Here is a 17,195-nt window from a genome sequence, read left to right as displayed (position 1 = left end):
GGGGCGGGGGGCAGTGCTGGACAGGAATGGGGGTGGGGGCAGTGTTAGACGGGGATGGGGTGGGTGGCGTGCCGTGCTGGACGAGATGGGGGTGCTGGGGGGGTAGTGTTAGACGGGGATGGGGGCAGGCGGGGGACAGTGCTGGACGAGGATGGGGGGAGGGGGCAGTGCTGGACGGGGTGGGGGCAGGCAGGGGACAGTGCTGGATGAGGATGAGGCGAGGGGGCAGTGCTGGTCGGGGTGGGGGCAGGTGCAGTGTTAGATTGGGATGGAGGTTGGTGGGGGGCAGTGCTGGACGGGGATGGGGTGGCAGTGCTAGGCGAGGATGGCGGGCGAGGGGGCAGTGCTGGTCGGGGTGGGGGCAGGCGGGGACAGTGCTGGACGAGGATGGGGTGAGGGGGCAGTGCTGGTCGGGGTGGGGGCAGGTGCAGTGTTAGATTGGGATGGAGGTTGGTGGGGGGCAGTGCTGGACGGGGATGGGGTGGCAGTGCTAGGCGAGGATGGCGGGCGGGGGGCAGTGCTGGAAGGGGATGGGGTGGCAGAGTTGGACGGAGATGGGGGCAGGGGGCAGTGTTAGACGGGGATGGGGCGGGTGGGGGGCAGTGCTGGATGAGGATGGGGTGGGGGGGGCAGTGCTGGACGGGGATGGGGTGGCAATGCTGGACAAGGATGGGGGTGCGAGAGGGGGGCAGTGCTGGTCGAGGATGGGGGTGTGGAAGGGGGGCAGTGCTGGACGATGATGGGGATGTGGGAGAGTTGCAGTGCTGGACGAGGATGGGGTGGCAGTGCTGGACGAGGATGGTGGGGTGGGGAGCAGTGTTGGACGAGGATTGGGGCGGGAGGAGCAGTGTTGGACGAGGATGGGGGGATGTGGGGGCAGTGTTGGACGAGCATGGGGTGGCATTGCTGGACGAGGATGGGGGGGTGAGGGAGCAGTGCTGGATGTGGATGGAGGGGCGGGGGGCAGTGTTAGATGGGGATGAAGGCTGGTGGGGGGCAATGCTGGACAGGGATGGGGTGGCATTGCTGGACAAGGACGGGGGGTGAGGGAGCAGTGCTGGATGTGGATGGGGTGCGGGGGGCAGTGTTAGATGGGGATGAAGGCTGGTGGGGGGCAGTGCTGGACGAGGATGGTGGGCGGGGGGCAGTGCTGGAAGGAGATGGGGTGGCAGTGTTGGACAGGGATGGGGGCGGGGGCAGTACTGGACGAGGATGGGGGCAGGGGGCAGTTTTAGACTGGGATGTGGGTAGGTGGGGCAGTGCTGGACAGGGATGGGGTGGCAGTGCTGGGTGAGGATGGCGGGCGGGGGGCAGTACTGGAAGGGGATGGGATGGCAGTGTTGGACGGGGATGGGGCGGGTGGGGGCCAGTGCTGGATGGGGATGGGGTGGCAGTGCTAGATGAGGGTGGGGAGCAGTGCTGGACGAGGATGGGAGCGGGGGGGGCAGTGTTAGACTGGGATGCGGGCGGGTGGGGGGCAGTGCTGGACGGGGATGGGGTGGCAGTGCTGGACAAGGATGGCAGGCGGGGGACAGTGTTGGACGGGGATGGGGGGGCGGGGGCAGTGTTGGACGGGGGTGTGGGGTCGCGGGGCAGTGTTGGACGGGGATAGGGGCGGGCAGGAGGCAGGGGCAGTGCTGGACAGGGTTGGGTGGTGGGTGGCAGTGCTGGACAAGGATGGGGGGACGGGCAGGGGGCAGTGTTGGACGGGGATGGGGACGGGTGGGGGGCAATGCTAGATGGGGATGGGGTGGCAGTGCTGGACGAGGATGGGGCGCAGGGGGCAGTGCTGGAAGGGGATGGGTTGGCAGTGTTGGACGGGGATGGGTGGTGGGTGGCAGTGCTGGACAAGGATGGGGGGACGGGCAGGGGGCAGTGTTGGACGGGGATGGGGACGGGTGGGGGGCAATGCTAGATGGGGATGGGGTGGCAGTGCTGGACGAGGATGGGGCGCAGGGGGCAGTGCTGGAAGGGGATGGGTTGGCAGTGTTGGACGGGGATGGGGGCGCGGGGGGCAGTGTTGGATGGGGATGGGTGGCGGGGGCAGTGTTGGACGGGGATGAGGGGGCGGGTGGGGGCAGTGCTGGACGAGAATGGTGTGCGGGGCACAGTGTTTGATGGGGATGGGGGTGTGGGGGGGAATTGTTGGACGGGGATGGGGGGACGGGGGCAGTGTTGGATGGGGATGGGTGGCGGGGGCAGTGTTGGACGGGGATGAGGGGGCGGGCGGGGGCAGTGCTGGACGAGAATGATGGGCGGGGTGCAGTGTTGGATGGGGATGGGTGGCGGGGGCAGTGTTGGACAGGGATGTGGGGGCAGTGCTGGACGAAAATGGGGGGCGTGGTGCAGTGTTGGACGGGGTTGGGGGGCGGGGATGCAGTGTTGGACGGGGATGGGGGCGGGCGGGAGGCAGGAGCAGTGCTGGACAGGGTTGGGTGGTGGGGGGCAGTGCTGGACGAGGATGAGGGGCAGGCGGGGGGCAGTGTTGGACGGGAATGGGGACGGGTGAGGTGCAATGCTAGATGGGGATGGGGTGGCAGTGCTGGACGAGGATGGGGCGCAGGGGGCAGTGCTGGAAGGGGATGGGTTGGCAGTGTTGAACGGGGATGGGAGCGGGGGCAGTGTTAGATGGGGATGGGGGCGGGTGGGGGGCAGTGCTGGATGGGGATGGGGTGGCAGTGTTGGATGGGAATGGGGCAGGCAGTGGTCAGTCCTGGACGAGGATGGGGGTGGGCAGGGGACAGGGGCAGTGCTGGACAGAATTGGGGGGTCGGGCGGGGGCAGTGTTGGATGAGGGAGCGGGGGGCAGTGTTGGACGGGGATGGGGACGGGTGGGGGGCAATGCTAGATGGGGATGGGGTGGCAGTGTTGGACGAGGATGGGGCGCAGGGGGCGGTGTTGGAAGGGGATGGGTTGGCAGTGTTGGACGGGGTTGAGGGCGGGTGGGGGGCAATGCTGGATGGGGATGGGGATGGGGTGGCAGTGTTGGATGGGGATGGGGATGGGGGCCGGGGGCAGTGTTAGATGGGGATGGTGAGTTGGGAGGGGGGCAGTGCTGGACGAGGATGGGGAGGTGGGGGGGCCAGTGCTGGACGAGGATGGGGGGACGGGGGGCAGTGTTAGACAGCGATGGGGCGGTTGGGGGGCAGTGCTGGATGGGGATGGTGTGGCAGCGCTGGACGAGGGTGGGGGGCACTGCTGGACGAGGATTGGGGGATGGGGGGGCAGTGCTGGACGAGAATGGGGTGGCAGTGTTGGACGAGGATGTGGGGGCGGGAGGGGGGCAGTGCTGGAGGTGGATGGGGGCACCGGGGGACAGTGCTGGACGAGGATGGGGTGGCAGTGCTGTTCGAGGATGGGGGGGGGTGATGGCAGTGTTGGACGTGGATGGGGGTGCAGGGGGCAGTGTTGGACGAGGATGTGAGGGTGGGAGGGCAGTTCTGGACGAGGATGGTGGGGGCGGGAGAGGGGCATTGTTGGAGGAGGATGGGGGGGGGCGAGAGGGGGGCAGGGCTGTACGAGGATGGGGTGGCAGTGCTGGACGAGAATGGATGGCAGAGCGGGCAGTGCTGGACGAGGATGGGGGCGGGGGGCAGTGCTGGACAGGGATGGGGGTGGGGGCAGTGTTAGACGGGGATGGGTGGGTGGGGTGCCGTGCTGTACGAGATGGGGGTGCGGGGGGGGTAGTGTTAGATGGGGATGGGGCAGGCGGGGGACAGTGCTGGACGAGGATGGGGGGAGGGGGCTGTGCTGGTCAGGGTGGGGGCAGGCAGGGGACAGTGCTGGACGAGGATGGGGTGAGGGGGCAGTGCTGGTCGGGGTGGGGGCAGGCAGGGGACAGTGCTGGATGAGGATGGGGCGAGGGGGCAGTGCTGGTCGGGGTGGGGGCAGGTGCAGTGTTAGATTGGGATGGAGGTTGGTGGGGGGCAGTGCTGGACGGGGATGGGGTGGCAGTGCTAGGCGAGGATGGCGGGCGAGGGGGCAGTGCTGGTCGGGGTGGGGGCAGGCGGGGACAGTGCTGGACGAGGATGGGGTGAGGGGGCAGTGCTGGTCGGGGTGGGGGCAGGTGCAGTGTTAGATTGGGATGGATGTTGATGGGGGGCAGTGCTGGACGGGGATGGGGTGGCAGTGCTAGGCGAGGATGGCGGGCGGGGTCAGTGCTGGAAGGGGATGGGGTGGCAGAGTTGGACGGAGATGGGGGCAGGGGGCAGTGTTAGACGGGGATGGGGCGGGTGGGGGGCAGTGCTGGATGAGGATGGGGTGGGGGGCAGTGCTGGACGGGGATGGGGTGGCAATGCTGGACAAGGATGGGGGTGCGAGAGGGGGGCAGTGCTGGACGAGGATGGGAGTGTGGAAGGGGGGCAGTGCTGGACGATGATGGGGATGTGGGAGAGGTGCAGTGCTGGACGAGGCTGGGGTGGCAGTGCTGGACGAGGATGGGGGGGTGGGGGGCAGTGTTGGACGAGGATTGGGGGCGGGAGGAGCAGTGTTGGACGAGGATGGGGGGATGTGGGGCAGTGTTGGACGAGCATGGGGTGGCATTGCTGGACGAGGACAGGGGGGTGAGGGAGCAGTGCTGGATGTGGATGGAGGGGCGGGGGGCAGTGTTAGATGGGGATGAAGGCTGGTGGGGGGCAGTGCTGGGCGAGGATGGCGGGCAGGGGGCAGTGCTGGAAGGAGATGGGGTGGCAGTGTTGGACAGGGATGGGGGCGGGGGCAGTACTGGACGAGGATGGGGGCGGGGGGCAGTTTTAGACTGGGATGTGAGTAGGTGGGGCAGTGCTGGACAGGGATGGGGTGGCAGTGCTGGACGAGGATGTTGGGCGGGGGGCTGTGCTGGACGGGGCTGGGGTGGCAGTGCTGGGTGAGGATGGCGGGCGGGGGGCAGTACTGGAAGGGGATGGGATGGCAGTGTTGGACGGGGATGGGGCGGGTGGGGGCCAGTGCTGGATGGGGATGGGGTGGCAGTGCTAGATGAGGGTGGGGAGCAGTGCTGGACGAGGATGGGAGCGGGGGGGCAGTGTTAGACTGGGATGCGGGCAGGTGGGGGGCAGTGCTGGACGGGGATGGGGTGGCAGTGCTGGACAAGGATGGCAGGCGGGGGACAGTGTTGGACGGGGATGGGGGGGCGGGGGCAGTGTTGGACGGGGGTGTGGGGTCGCGGGGCAGTGATGGATGGGGGGGGTGGGGGCAGGGTTGGACGGGGATGGGGTTGGGGCAGTGTTGAACAGGGGTGGGGGGAACTGCGGAGGGTGGGGGGGCCGGTGTTGAAATACTGCCCACCCATCTCATTTGGATAATCGATATTCCCCTGTACTGCAGAACACCTCACCACTTTTCCACCATCTACACAGTTAACAGGCATTTAATTGCATTCAATTCCTCTATTTATCACATCGCGGGAGAAGACAGCCCAGAACAGGGCAGTATGGGTCAAGTGGTACTTAGAGTCATAGAGAAGTAAAGCATAGAAATAGACCCTTTGGTCCAACTCATCCATGATGACCAGCTATCCTAAATTAATCTAGTCCCGTTTGCCAGCACTTGGCCCATATCCCTCTAATCCCTTACTATTCATGTACCCATCCAGATGCCTTTTAAATGTTATAATTGTACCAGCCTCCACCACTTCATCTGGCAGCTTATTCCATACACGTACCACATTTTGTGTGAAAAGGTTGCCACTATAAGATCACCCCTCTGCTTCTGACGCTCCAGGGAAAATAGCCCTAGCCTATTTAACCTCTCGCTGAAGCTCAAATCTTCCAACCCTGGCAAAGTCCTTGTAAATCTTTTTTGAACCCGTTCAAGTTTCACAATATCCTTCCTATGGGAGGGAGACCAGAGTTGCCCACAATATTCCGAAAGTGGCCTAACCAATGTCCTGTACCGCCACAACCTGACCTCCCAACTCCTAAACTCAATGCTCTGACCAATAAAGGAAAGCATACTAAATGCCTTCTTCACCATCTTATCAGGAGAAAGTGAGGGCTGCAGATGCTGGAGATCAGAGCTGAAAATGTGTTGCTGGAAAAGCGCAGCAGCAAAGCGCTTTTCCAGCAACACCTTTTCAGCTCACCATCTTATCAACCTGAGACTCCACTTTCAAGGAACTATGAACCTGCATTCCAAGGTCTCCTTGTTAAGCAGCACTCCCAGGATTTTACCATTAAGTGTATAAGTCCTGCTTGACATTTTACAGGACAGAAATCTGGCCCTCACAAAGGAACACCGGGACCATTCCTGCGAGGATCCTCAACATTTAAGTCCTGCCGAGTAAGTACTTTTCATCCGTTGCACTTCTCCCATAAAATCTGTGGTCAGTGCCATTCATTGCACAGTACTTGTAATCATTGGCCATAACACCTCTGTCTTATGTTTTGTAGGTACCACCAGCATGTCCACAACTTAGGTACAGAAATACCTTGCTGTCTCAGAAGCCATCTCCAAGTACCAAGGCCTCAAAGTGAGCATCAGCAAGGTGCCTTGTGTATCCCACAAGTTCAGAAACTGACACCTCAGTGGAAATGTTCTGGCAAGCATCTCGCTGTAAGAGGACTGCAGCTGGCCAAGGAGGAAATGCCCCAGGCTGCTTGCTGAAGGATTCATCTACCCCAACCTCTCCAAGTTTGGTTGCATCCATTTTCTAATTGCATTTTCCAATTTAAAGTTCCAGCAAAATGGAAGATGACATGAGTGCTGTTCAACTACTGGCTTTCAGTAACTTTCTCAACATGTCAGTGAGTCCCAAACAAGTAAGTCCTGTGAAGTTTACGGGAAGGGCTCTGTACCTCCCATGTCCTTACATAATCCATGTACATGCACCTGCACCTGCCTACCTTTGCCCACAAGGTGCCAGGCCTCCCACATCTCCTCACCATGGACAGAACCTCATTCCACCTGAACCCTTTCTGATTCATGCTTTACTGTATACCTCCCATGCAGCTTGCATTTCCTCCTTTACATTGTCATTCAACTCCCCCCCCCCCACCTCGCCCTCCCATCCTTCCCCAGGCTGTAGTTCCCAGATCTTGAGATAATTTGCCAAATCTCATTCCCATGGCATAGCCCCTTCAGTTTCTGCAGACATAGTCAATGGACTGACCATTGCCTGAACCTTGAGTGATCTGACTGGACAACCTCCAACGAAAATTGCCCAGAACCAGACTCATGAATGTCCATTTCCCCAGTTGCATTACCTGTAAACCCAGACTGTCCACTGTGGCGTCTCAGAACTGGCTGTGACACGCTGTCTGGATTTCAGAGTCTTGTACCCCTGACCATGTTCAACTGAGCAAATATCTGACAATGGACAACCCATGATGAAGGACTTTGGCCCAAAATGTTGATTCTTCTGCTCCTTGGATGCTGCCTGACCTACTCTGCTTTTCCAGCAACACACTCTCAACTCTGATCTGCAGACCTCACTTTCTCCTCCTGCATAAGCTGTTGGCACATGGTGAAAGCGTGACATTGCTGGAGCACTCTACCACACAGAAAAATGCATACCCTTGAGTGAGAACTGCTGACTAGCAAGGTATGCTGTCTGGTTGTGTTACTGCGCTAATTAGTACAGTAAGGCATAGATATTGTGAGCAGGTAGGTGCAAAGTAAATGAACATAAAGAGAGCAAACAAGTTGCCCTGAGATGGAACGTGGTTAAGTCTGTGAGCTGGGTACTTATCCTGTGCACAAAATGTCCCTACTGTGGCCTTTTAATGTGAGTTGCCAGTGCGCCCCATAATGTAAATCTGCAGTTCTCGAGCACCGTGCCAGTGTATTGGAGAGTTGCCATGATGGTTAAGGGGGGTGGCAAATGAGTTTAATGCCATTGTCCACGAATGCGAGATGCATGCAGCTGATGCCATGCCCTGAGCCGCAGTTTGTTTGAATGCAACATGGAGATTGTTCAGAGTAGGTAGCAAAATGACTAAATAGGTACACACTCTGGTTTCCATGTCGAGTCTTCTCAAAATCCAGCTCATTTGGTAAGACAGAAAACTAAATATTAGTGAGGTGACTTGGGTTATCAACAAGCTATTTAACAAACAGTAATCCCCTTTAATCATCAACTCATGCTGCCTAGTGAGGATCTCATCATGCCACTTGTGAGAAGCATAAAAATGGAGTGAGATGCTCCCAAAGTTGATATGAGACTCACCGGACATTTCGATTGATTCTGCCAGAAATCTTGCCATCATCCTTATTGTTCAGACTCCTATAAGATGTGCAGTTTTTCTCTGAAGGTGATACTACTTTCCCTAAGAAAGATGGCACTGTCATAGGCTTGAAGCAGGGTTCCCTATAGAGTGTCAGTATTTGCTGTGGTCTCCAATGGTTGCAGGTGATTCGTAGCATAAAGTAATGAAACACTTTTGCTTTCAGTAAGAAATGTTAGGAAAAAAAAATTCTTGTTTTGTGAAATAACAGAAACCAGAAAGATGCAGGTCTGTAATTCCATTATCATAACCTTAAATATAGCAGTGAAGCACTGCTAATAACAAACATCTTTTGACATATGATGCCTTCAACTTCTTATAGCACACTTTTAAAATTTAAGTAAAAGTTTGCAACTACTTTTTTATGAAATGATTCTTCTTTCTGCAGTCTTAATCCCTTTTTTGAAACATTCTGCAAAATTTTTATAATACAACTTTTGACTCGAGTACAAGTGACAATATTAAACAAATTAAATCTAAATCTAACAAGAATTTGATTTTTTTCCTACTTTCCTACTTTTTGTTTTTACATTCACAGCCTAAAATTACGGCGAACTATGTCATTGCTTCTTTAAAAAAATCTGTGAAACACAAAGTCTACAGTGTACCAGGATATGAAAGAGGCGTTATGATCCCGGTGCCCAGATATGTTTAGCTTCATTTTATACGCAGTTTGCTTTTGAACTAGGTCTTTGGGCGATATCCATAAATTGGAATAATCGCGGAGAAAAAGAAAGAACAAAATTGCACAATTAGAGCGATAAAATAACTACTTTGAAGGACATTTTGCAACTTGCAGTATGACTTGGGGAAAGTCCGATTCTTAACTGCAGCGGCTGCCGCACTGTCATAATCATTAACTTGACCAAAGGAACTTGGAAGGTATAAACAGAGCAGAAGAATTCAAGGTGATGGTGAACGTTTCAGCCGTTTTCCAAACGGAACGCACCATGCGGGGTCCCGCTCTATGGGCTGTGTGCGTTTTAGTCGGCATCTTCAATTTGGGCAAGTACAAAAAAGTCTTTCAGTTTGAGGCAAACTTTAGGTTGTAATCTGAGTCTGGCAAGAAAGGTTGATAATGTTCAGTCTGTTTGGAGAAGGGATGCGTGACCGAATTCAAGTCGATGGTGTCAAAATAATTCGAACCAAAATGTTTTGAGGCAGCTTATGTGTTTTTAAATGTAATGACAAGTGGAAGTATTAGTGAGTACCTATCATGTGAATTGTGAAGAACTTGTACTGCTGAACCTTGCATTGCATGTATTTTCAATTTTAGACTGGTGTTGCTCGGGAGCACTGCATATTCAGGAGGAGAACTGGAGTAAATCAACATTCTGAGAACCTGCAACAGAAGGGGAAAAAAACACAAATCAATCGGGCGAGTTTTCGCGATATTGCCAGGGATTCGGACACAGACTCGCGACTATATTGGCAGACATTGACTCATTCTACATCTAAATATCAAGGCGTACCACACATAATCCACCAACTCCTCTAAAGGAGTCTTATTACACCATGAATATGACACGAGTAATTTGGGCAAATAGCCATCAATATTGTTAACCCAAATCTTATTACTTGACAAACTAGAATCCAAACTATCACTAAACTACTTAAGACCCCACACCCACCCCATCTACACAAAAAATTCACAGTGACCAGCCATTAAGAAATTCCAGGCTGGAATCTTGGCACAGAAGCATCAAGCACAAAAAAAATGTTTTCTAAAAACCATCCTAGGTTTGAGCCTTCAAAATTCCACAAAATGATGCACTGCTGCCTGCTACTGTTAGATTTTGATTGATTCAAAATAAACCCAAATTTAATTTTAATTTGTTTAAATTTCAATGTAGATTTCAAGGGAGGTTCAGTGGAAATGAACATTAGACAATCAGTATAACTGACAATGGCAGTTTCCTGTCTATGCAATGGCAGTATGCTCTCTTTCACAATCTGTGGGGAGGCCGACTCAGAGGATACTCTCCATGTCTTTGCTGGCCAGTTTTTGGAGATTTGCATCAATACTGTATTATAATTCAGCACCTGTCCTTTTCCCTTTATGTAAGAAGAAACATCCATCCACTCTTTTGCCTTTCTGTATGGATTTTAGAAGATTTGTGCTTACTTTGTGAAGAATCAATGGAGATACCATATACCTAAAATCTCAAGATATTAAAGGGCAATGGATGGGACAGGAAAAGAATGGATTGTGTAGAGTAACGTTAACCTATGGAAATGTAACACATTCGTACAAAATTATTTTGTGTTTCTAAAAAGGAAGCACCTTCCAAATAAACAAGTTCATACCTCTGCTAAAAATTGGAGGCAAAAGAATTTTGTACAAATATGTTGACTGCTCACATACAAATAAAGCACAATGCAATTCAATTAATTATTTTTCAAAAAATGAACAGATTACATTTTATGCAAGTATTGCCAGGGACGTGTATCCTGGATCAATTCCTTTGACAGTTTAATTTAATGGATTGTTTCTGTGACCTTAGTTATGTGAATAAGTTATTCCATGTGGAAATAATAGATAGTGAATATTCAACATAACTCAGAATTGGAAGGAGGTCTGATAATCAGAAAATGGTTAGTTCTCTATGAAGGATTAATTCAACCGAGTAGAACATTGAGATTAGTGGTTACGCAATTCTCTTTGTTCAATTTTTTTTTTACCTGGAGAACATCATATGAATGCTTGGCTTGTAGATTAGATTATTTACTGTGTGGAAACAGGCCCTTCGGCCCAGTAAGTCCACACCGACCCTCCAAAGAGCAACCCACCCAGACCCATTCCATAAGCCCATAAGACATAGGAGTGGAAGTAAGGCCATTCGGCCCATCGAGTCCACTCCGCCATTTAATCATGGCTGATGGGCATTTCAACTCCACTTACCCGCATTCTCCCCGTAGCCCTTAATTCCTTGTGACATCAAGAATTTATCGATCTCTGCCTTGAAGACATTTAGCGTCCCGGCCTCCACTGCACTCCGCGGCAATGAATTCCACAGGCCCACCACTCTCTGGCTGAAGAAATGTCTCCGCATTTCTGTTCTGAATTGACCCCCTCTAATTTTAAGGCTGTGCCCACAGGTCCTAGTCTCCCCGCCTAACGGAAACAATTTCTTAGCGTCCACCCTTTCCGAGCCATGTATTATCTTGTAAGTTTCTATTAGATCTCCCCTTAACCTTCTAAACTCCAATGAGTACAATCCCAGGATCCTTAGCCGTTCCTCGTATGTTAGACCTAACATTCCAGGGATCATCCGTGTGAATCTCCGCTGGACACGCTCCAGTGCCAGTATGTCCCTCGTGAGGTGTGGGGCCCAAAACTGGACACAGTACTCCAAATGGGGCCTAATCAGAGCTTTATAAAGTCTCAGTAGCACATCGCTGCTTTTATATTCCAACCCTCTTGAGAAAAATGACAACATTGCATTCGATTTCTTAATCACGGACTCAACCTGCATGTTTACCTTTCGAGAATCCTCAACTAGCACTCCCAGATCCCTTTGTACTTTGGCTTTATGAATTTTCTCAGCATTTAGAAAGTAGTCCATGCTTGTATTCTTTTTTCCAAAGTGCAAGACCTCGCATTTGCTCACATTGAACTTCATCAGCCATTTCCTGGACCACTCTCCCAAACTGTCTAGATCCTTCTGCAGCCTCCCCACTTCCTCAGTACTACCTGCCTGTCCACCTATCTTCGTATCTTCGTATCTTCGGCAAACATCGCTAGAATGCCCCCAGTCCCTTCATCCAGATCATTAATATATAACATAAACAGCTGGGGCCCCAACACTGAACTCTGTGGGGCACCGCTTGTCACCAGCTGCCATTCCGAAAAAGAACCTCTTATCCCAACTCTCTGCCTTCTGTCAGACAGCCAATCCTCAATCCATGCCAGTAGCTCACCTTGAACACCATGGGCCCTCACCTTACTCAGCAGCCTCCCGTGTGGCACCTTATCAAAGGCCTTTTGAAGGTCTAGATACACCACATCCACTGGGTTTCCCTGGTCTAACCTACTTGTCACCTCTTCAAAGAATTCTAACAGGTTTGTCAGGCATGACCTCTCCTTACTAAATCCATGTTGACTTGTTCTAATCCGACCCTGCAATTCCAAGAATTTAGAAACCTCATCCTTAACAATGGATTCTAGAATTTTACCAACAACCGAGGTTAAGCTAATTGGCCTATAATTTTTCATGGGGAGAAAGTGAGGTCTGCAGATGCTGGAGATCAGAGCTGAAAATGTGTTGCTGGAAAAGCGCAGCAGGTCAGGCAGCATCCAGGGAACAGGAGAATCGACGTTTCGGGCATAAGCCCTTCTTCAGGAATCTTCAGGATTCCTGAAGAAGGGCTTATGCCCGAAACGTCGATTCTCCTGTTCCCTGGATGCTGCCTGACCTGCTGCGCTTTTCCAGCAACACATTTTCAGCTATAATTTTCCATCTTTTGTCTTGATCCTTTCTTGAACAATGGGGTTACAACAGCAGTCTTCCAATCATCCGGGACTTTCCCTGACTCCAGTGACTTTTGAAAGATCTCAACCAATGCCTCCGCTATTTCCTCAGCCACCTCCCTCAGAACTCTAGGATGTAGCCCATTGGGGCCAGGAGATTTGTCAATTTTAAGACCTTTTAGCTTTTCTAGCACTATCTCTTTTGTAATGGCAACCATACTCAACTCAACCCCTTGACTCCCTTTAATTGTTGGGATATTACTCATGTCTTCCACTGTGAAGACTGACGCAAAGTACTTATTCCAGCTATTTCTTTATCTCCCATCACTAGCCTTCCAGCATCAGTTTTGAAGTGGCCCAATGTCGACTTTTGTCTGTCGTTTGTTTCTTATGTATTGAAAGAAACTTTTACTATCATTTCTAATATTTCTGGCTAGCCTACCTTCATATTTGATCCTCTCCTTCCTTATTTTTCTCTTTGTTATCCTCTGTTTGTTTTTGTAGCCTTCCCAATCTTCTGATTTCCCAGTGCTCTTGGCCACTTTATAGGATCTCTCTTTTTCTTTGATAGATTTCCTGACTTCCTTTGTCAGCCATGGCTGTCTAATCCCTCCCCGGATAATCTTTATTTTCTTGGGGATGAACCTCTGTACAGTGTCCTCAATTTTACCCACAAACCCCTGCCATTTTTGCTCTACTGTCTTCCCTGCTTGGCTCTGCTTCCAGTCGATTTTCGTCAGTTCCTCTCTCATGCCCTCATAATTACCTTTATTTAACTGTAAAACCATTACATCCGATTTTTCCTTCTCTCTTTTAGACTGCAGACTGAATTCTACCATATTATGATTGCTGCTTCCTAAGTGTTCCCTTACTTCAAGATTTTTTATAAAGTCTGGTTCATTACATAGCACTAGGTCCAAAATAGCCTGCTCCCTTGTGGGCTCCATGACAAGCTGTTCCAAAAAGCCATCCTGTAAGTATTCCAAGAATTCCCTTTCTTTGGATCCACTGGCAACATTATTTACCTAGTCCACCTGCATATTGAAGTCCCCCATGATCACCGTGGCCTTGCCTTTCTGACATGCCTTTTCTATTTCCTGGTACATGTTGTACCTCTGTACATTACTCCCATTATGTTTTTTTTGCCTTTGTGGTTCCTCAATTCCACCCACACAGACTCCACATCATCCGACTCTATGTCATTCAGTGCTATAGATTTAATTTTGTTCTTAATTAACAAGGCCACCCCACCCCCTCTACCCACCTCCCTGTCTTTTCAATAAGTTAAAAATCCTTGGATGTTTAACTGCCAGTCCTGAACCCCCTACAACCATGTCTCTGTGATGCTTACCACATCATAATCATTCACGATGATCTGTGCCGTTAGTTCATCTACTTTGTTACGAATGCTACGAGCATTCAGATAAAGTGCCTTAATGCTAACATTCTTATCATTAGAGATATTGGAAGTCATAAGATGTCCTAAGTTATCCTTCCTTTTGTTGCATTCCTAATCTGCCTCAATGTTAAATCCACCTGCATACATGCTATCCTCCTGCTTATCTTTCCATTTAACTCCATACTCCCTGTCGCTTTCACTTTCCCTTCCCCCCAACTCAGAAGTTTAAAGTCCTACTGACCACACTATTTATCCTCTTCGCTAGAACATTGGTACCAGATCGGTTCAGGTGGAGACCGTCCCAACGGTACAGATCCCCCCGGTTCCAAACCTGATGCCAATGCCCCATGAAATGGAATCCCTCTTTCCCACACCAATCCCTTAGCCACGTATTTACTTCCCTAATTTTCTTATCCGTATGCCAATTGGCACGTGGCTCGGGCAGTAATCCAGAGATTATGACCCTTGAGGACCTGTACTTCAATTTCCTTCCCAGTGCTTGATAATCCCCAAACAGGTCCTTCACCCCAGCTTTGCCTATGTTGTTAGTCCCAACGTGGACCACAACAATTGGATCCTGCCCCTCCCGCTCCAATATCCTTTCAAGCCGGTCGAAGATGTCCCGCACCCTGGCACCTGGCAGGCAACACACCATGTGAGACTCCCGATCCAGCTTGCAAAGGATACTATCTGTCCCCCTAATTATAGAATCCCCTATAACAACTACTTGTCTTTTTGCTCCCTCCCTTGAATGGCCTTCTGCACCATGGTGCCGTGGTCAGCTGGCTCATCCTGTCCAGAGCCCTTTTCCTCATCTGTATAGGGAGCAAGAATCTCGTACCTGTTGGACAAGGTCAAGGGCTGAGGCTCCTGCACTCCTGAACTCAAGTTCCCCTGCCTGCCTCACTTACAGTCACACTCTGATGTCCCTGATCACTAACTGAATGTGAATTACTTAATCTCCCAGGTGTGACTGCCTCCTGAAACAAAGCGTCCAGGTAACTCTCCCCCTCCCAGATGTGCTGCAGTGTTTGAAGCTCAGATTCCAGATCATCAACTCTGAGCCGGAGTTCTTCCAGCAACCAACACTTGCTGCAGATGTGCTCACTGCCATTCACAATGGGATCAGCCAGCTCCCACATCATACAACTACAGCATATCACCTGCCCAGCCATCTCTGCTTAGTTAATTACTTTATTACTTTGTAGTTTGAGTTAAAATACTTTCTGATACCTCTCTGTTATAGTCTTTTACTAAAAACCAATTAATAGATAAACCATAAAAAGTAAATTTTTAACCATTCACCGATAAAGAAATAGTACTCAGTATGTAGATTGCCCGACCAGAGGGGAGGCCATATTGGATTTGGTACTTGGTAGCGAACCGGGACAAATGATGGGCTTGTTAGTGGGTGAACATTTTGGTGATGGTGACCACAATTCTGTGACTTTCACCTTGGTTATGGAGAGAGATAGGTGCGTGCAACAGGGTAGGTTTTACAATTGGGGGAAGGGTAAGTACGATGCTGTAAGACAGGATCTGAGGAGCATAAGTTGGGAGCATAGGCTGTCAGGGAAGGATGTCGTGGAAATGTGGAACTTTTTCAAGGAACAGATATGACGTGTCCTTGATATGTATGTACCTGTCAGACAGGAAAGAGATGGTCGTGTGAGGGAACCTTGGTTGACGAGGGAGGTTGAATGTCTTGTAAAGAGGAAGAAGGGGGCTTATATAAGGTTGAGGAAACAAGGTTCAGACAGAGCATTGGAGGGATACAGGATTGCCAGAAGGGAGCTGAAGAAAGGGATTAGGAGAGCTAAGAGAGGGCATGAAAAATCTTTGGCGGATAGGATCAAGGATAACCCCAAGGCATTTTATGCGTATGTGAGAAACATGAGAATGACGAGAACGAGGGTATGTGCGATCAAGGACAGTAGTGGGAGACTGTGTATTGAGTCGGAAGAGATAAGTGAGGTCTCAAATGAGTACTTTTCTTCAGAATTTACAAACGAGAGGGACCGTATTGTTGAAGAGGAGAGTGTGAAATGGACTGGTAAGCTAGAGGAGATACTTGGTAGGAAGGAAGATGTGTTGGGACATTTTGAATAACTTGAGGATAGACAAGTTCCCCGGGCCTGACGGGATATATACTAGGATTATGTGGGAAGCAAGAGAGGAAATTGCAGAGCCGTTGGCAATGATCTTTTCATCTTCACTGTCAACAGGGGTGGTACCAGGGGACTGGAGAGTGGCGAATGTTGTGCCCCTGTTCCATAAAGGGAATAGGGATAACCCCAGGAATTACAAGCCAGTTAGTCTTACTTCGGTGGTAGGCAAAGTAATGGAAAGGGTACTGAGGGATAGGATTTATGAGTATCTGGAAAGACACTGCTTGATTAGGGACAGCCAGCACGGATTTGTGAAGGGTAGGTCTTGCCTTACAAGTCTTAGTGAATTCTTTGAGGAGGTGACCAAGCATGTGGATGAGGGTAGAGCAGTGGATGTAGTATACATGGATTTTAGTAAGGCATTTGATAAGGTTCCCCATGGTAGGCTTATGCGGAAAGTCAGGAGGCATGGGATAGAGGGAAATTTGGCCAGTTGGATAGAAAACTGGCTAACCGGTCGAAGTCAGAGAGTGGTGGTAGATGGTAAATATTCAGCCTGGAGCCCAGTTACAAGTGGAGTTCAGTTCTGGGTCCTCTGCTGTTTGTAATTTTTATTAATGACTTGGAAGAGGGAGTTGAAGGGTGGGTCAGTAAATTTGCAGATGATACGAAGATTAGTGGAGTTGTGGATAGTGAGGAGAGCTGTTGTCGGCTGCAAAGGGACTTAGATATGATGCAGAGCTGGGCTGAGGAGTGGCAGATGGAGTTCAACCCTGCCAAGTGTGAGGTTGTCCATTTTGGAAGGACAAATAAGAATGCGGAATACAGGGTTAACGGTAGGGTTCTTAGTAAGGTGGAGGAACAGAGGGATGTTGGGGGCTATGTTCATAGATCTTTGAAAGTTGCCACTCAGGTGGATAGAGCTTGTAAGAAGGCCTATGGTGTATTAGCGTTCATTAGCAGAGGGATTGAATTCAAGAGTCGTGAAGTGATGTTAC

At 51.1% G+C, this 17,195-nt stretch overlaps 1 protein-coding gene and 1 long non-coding RNA gene across 2 annotated transcripts in view; both read left to right on the top strand.

Moving 5' to 3' along the window:
• LOC148148291 (uncharacterized) overlaps positions 1–8,519 on the top strand; it is a 30,519-nt gene extending 22,000 nt beyond the window's left edge. The window contains exons 3-4 of the long non-coding RNA XR_015759014.1: positions 6,203–6,276; positions 6,387–8,519. This is a non-coding gene — a long non-coding RNA (uncharacterized LOC148148291). The remainder of the gene's footprint in view (positions 1–6,202; positions 6,277–6,386) is intronic.
• Positions 8,520–8,850: 331 nt separating this feature from the next.
• The window catches only part of meltf (melanotransferrin), an 88,262-nt gene continuing 79,917 nt past the window's right edge, over positions 8,851–17,195 (top strand). The window contains exon 1 of the mRNA XM_043702473.2: positions 8,851–9,224. Coding sequence (XP_043558408.2) covers positions 9,131–9,224 — 94 coding nt within the window. The 5' untranslated portion in view covers positions 8,851–9,130. The remainder of the gene's footprint in view (positions 9,225–17,195) is intronic.

This window comes from Chiloscyllium plagiosum, unplaced genomic scaffold (assembly GCF_037043375.1).
Source record: "Chiloscyllium plagiosum isolate Xiang-an unplaced genomic scaffold, Cpla_swu_hap1 HiC_scaffold_13, whole genome shotgun sequence".
Taxonomy (NCBI): Eukaryota; Metazoa; Chordata; class Chondrichthyes; order Orectolobiformes; family Hemiscylliidae; genus Chiloscyllium; species Chiloscyllium plagiosum.
Note: the sequence above shows the minus strand (reverse complement) of the source record. Positions and strands in the feature narration are given on the sequence as shown.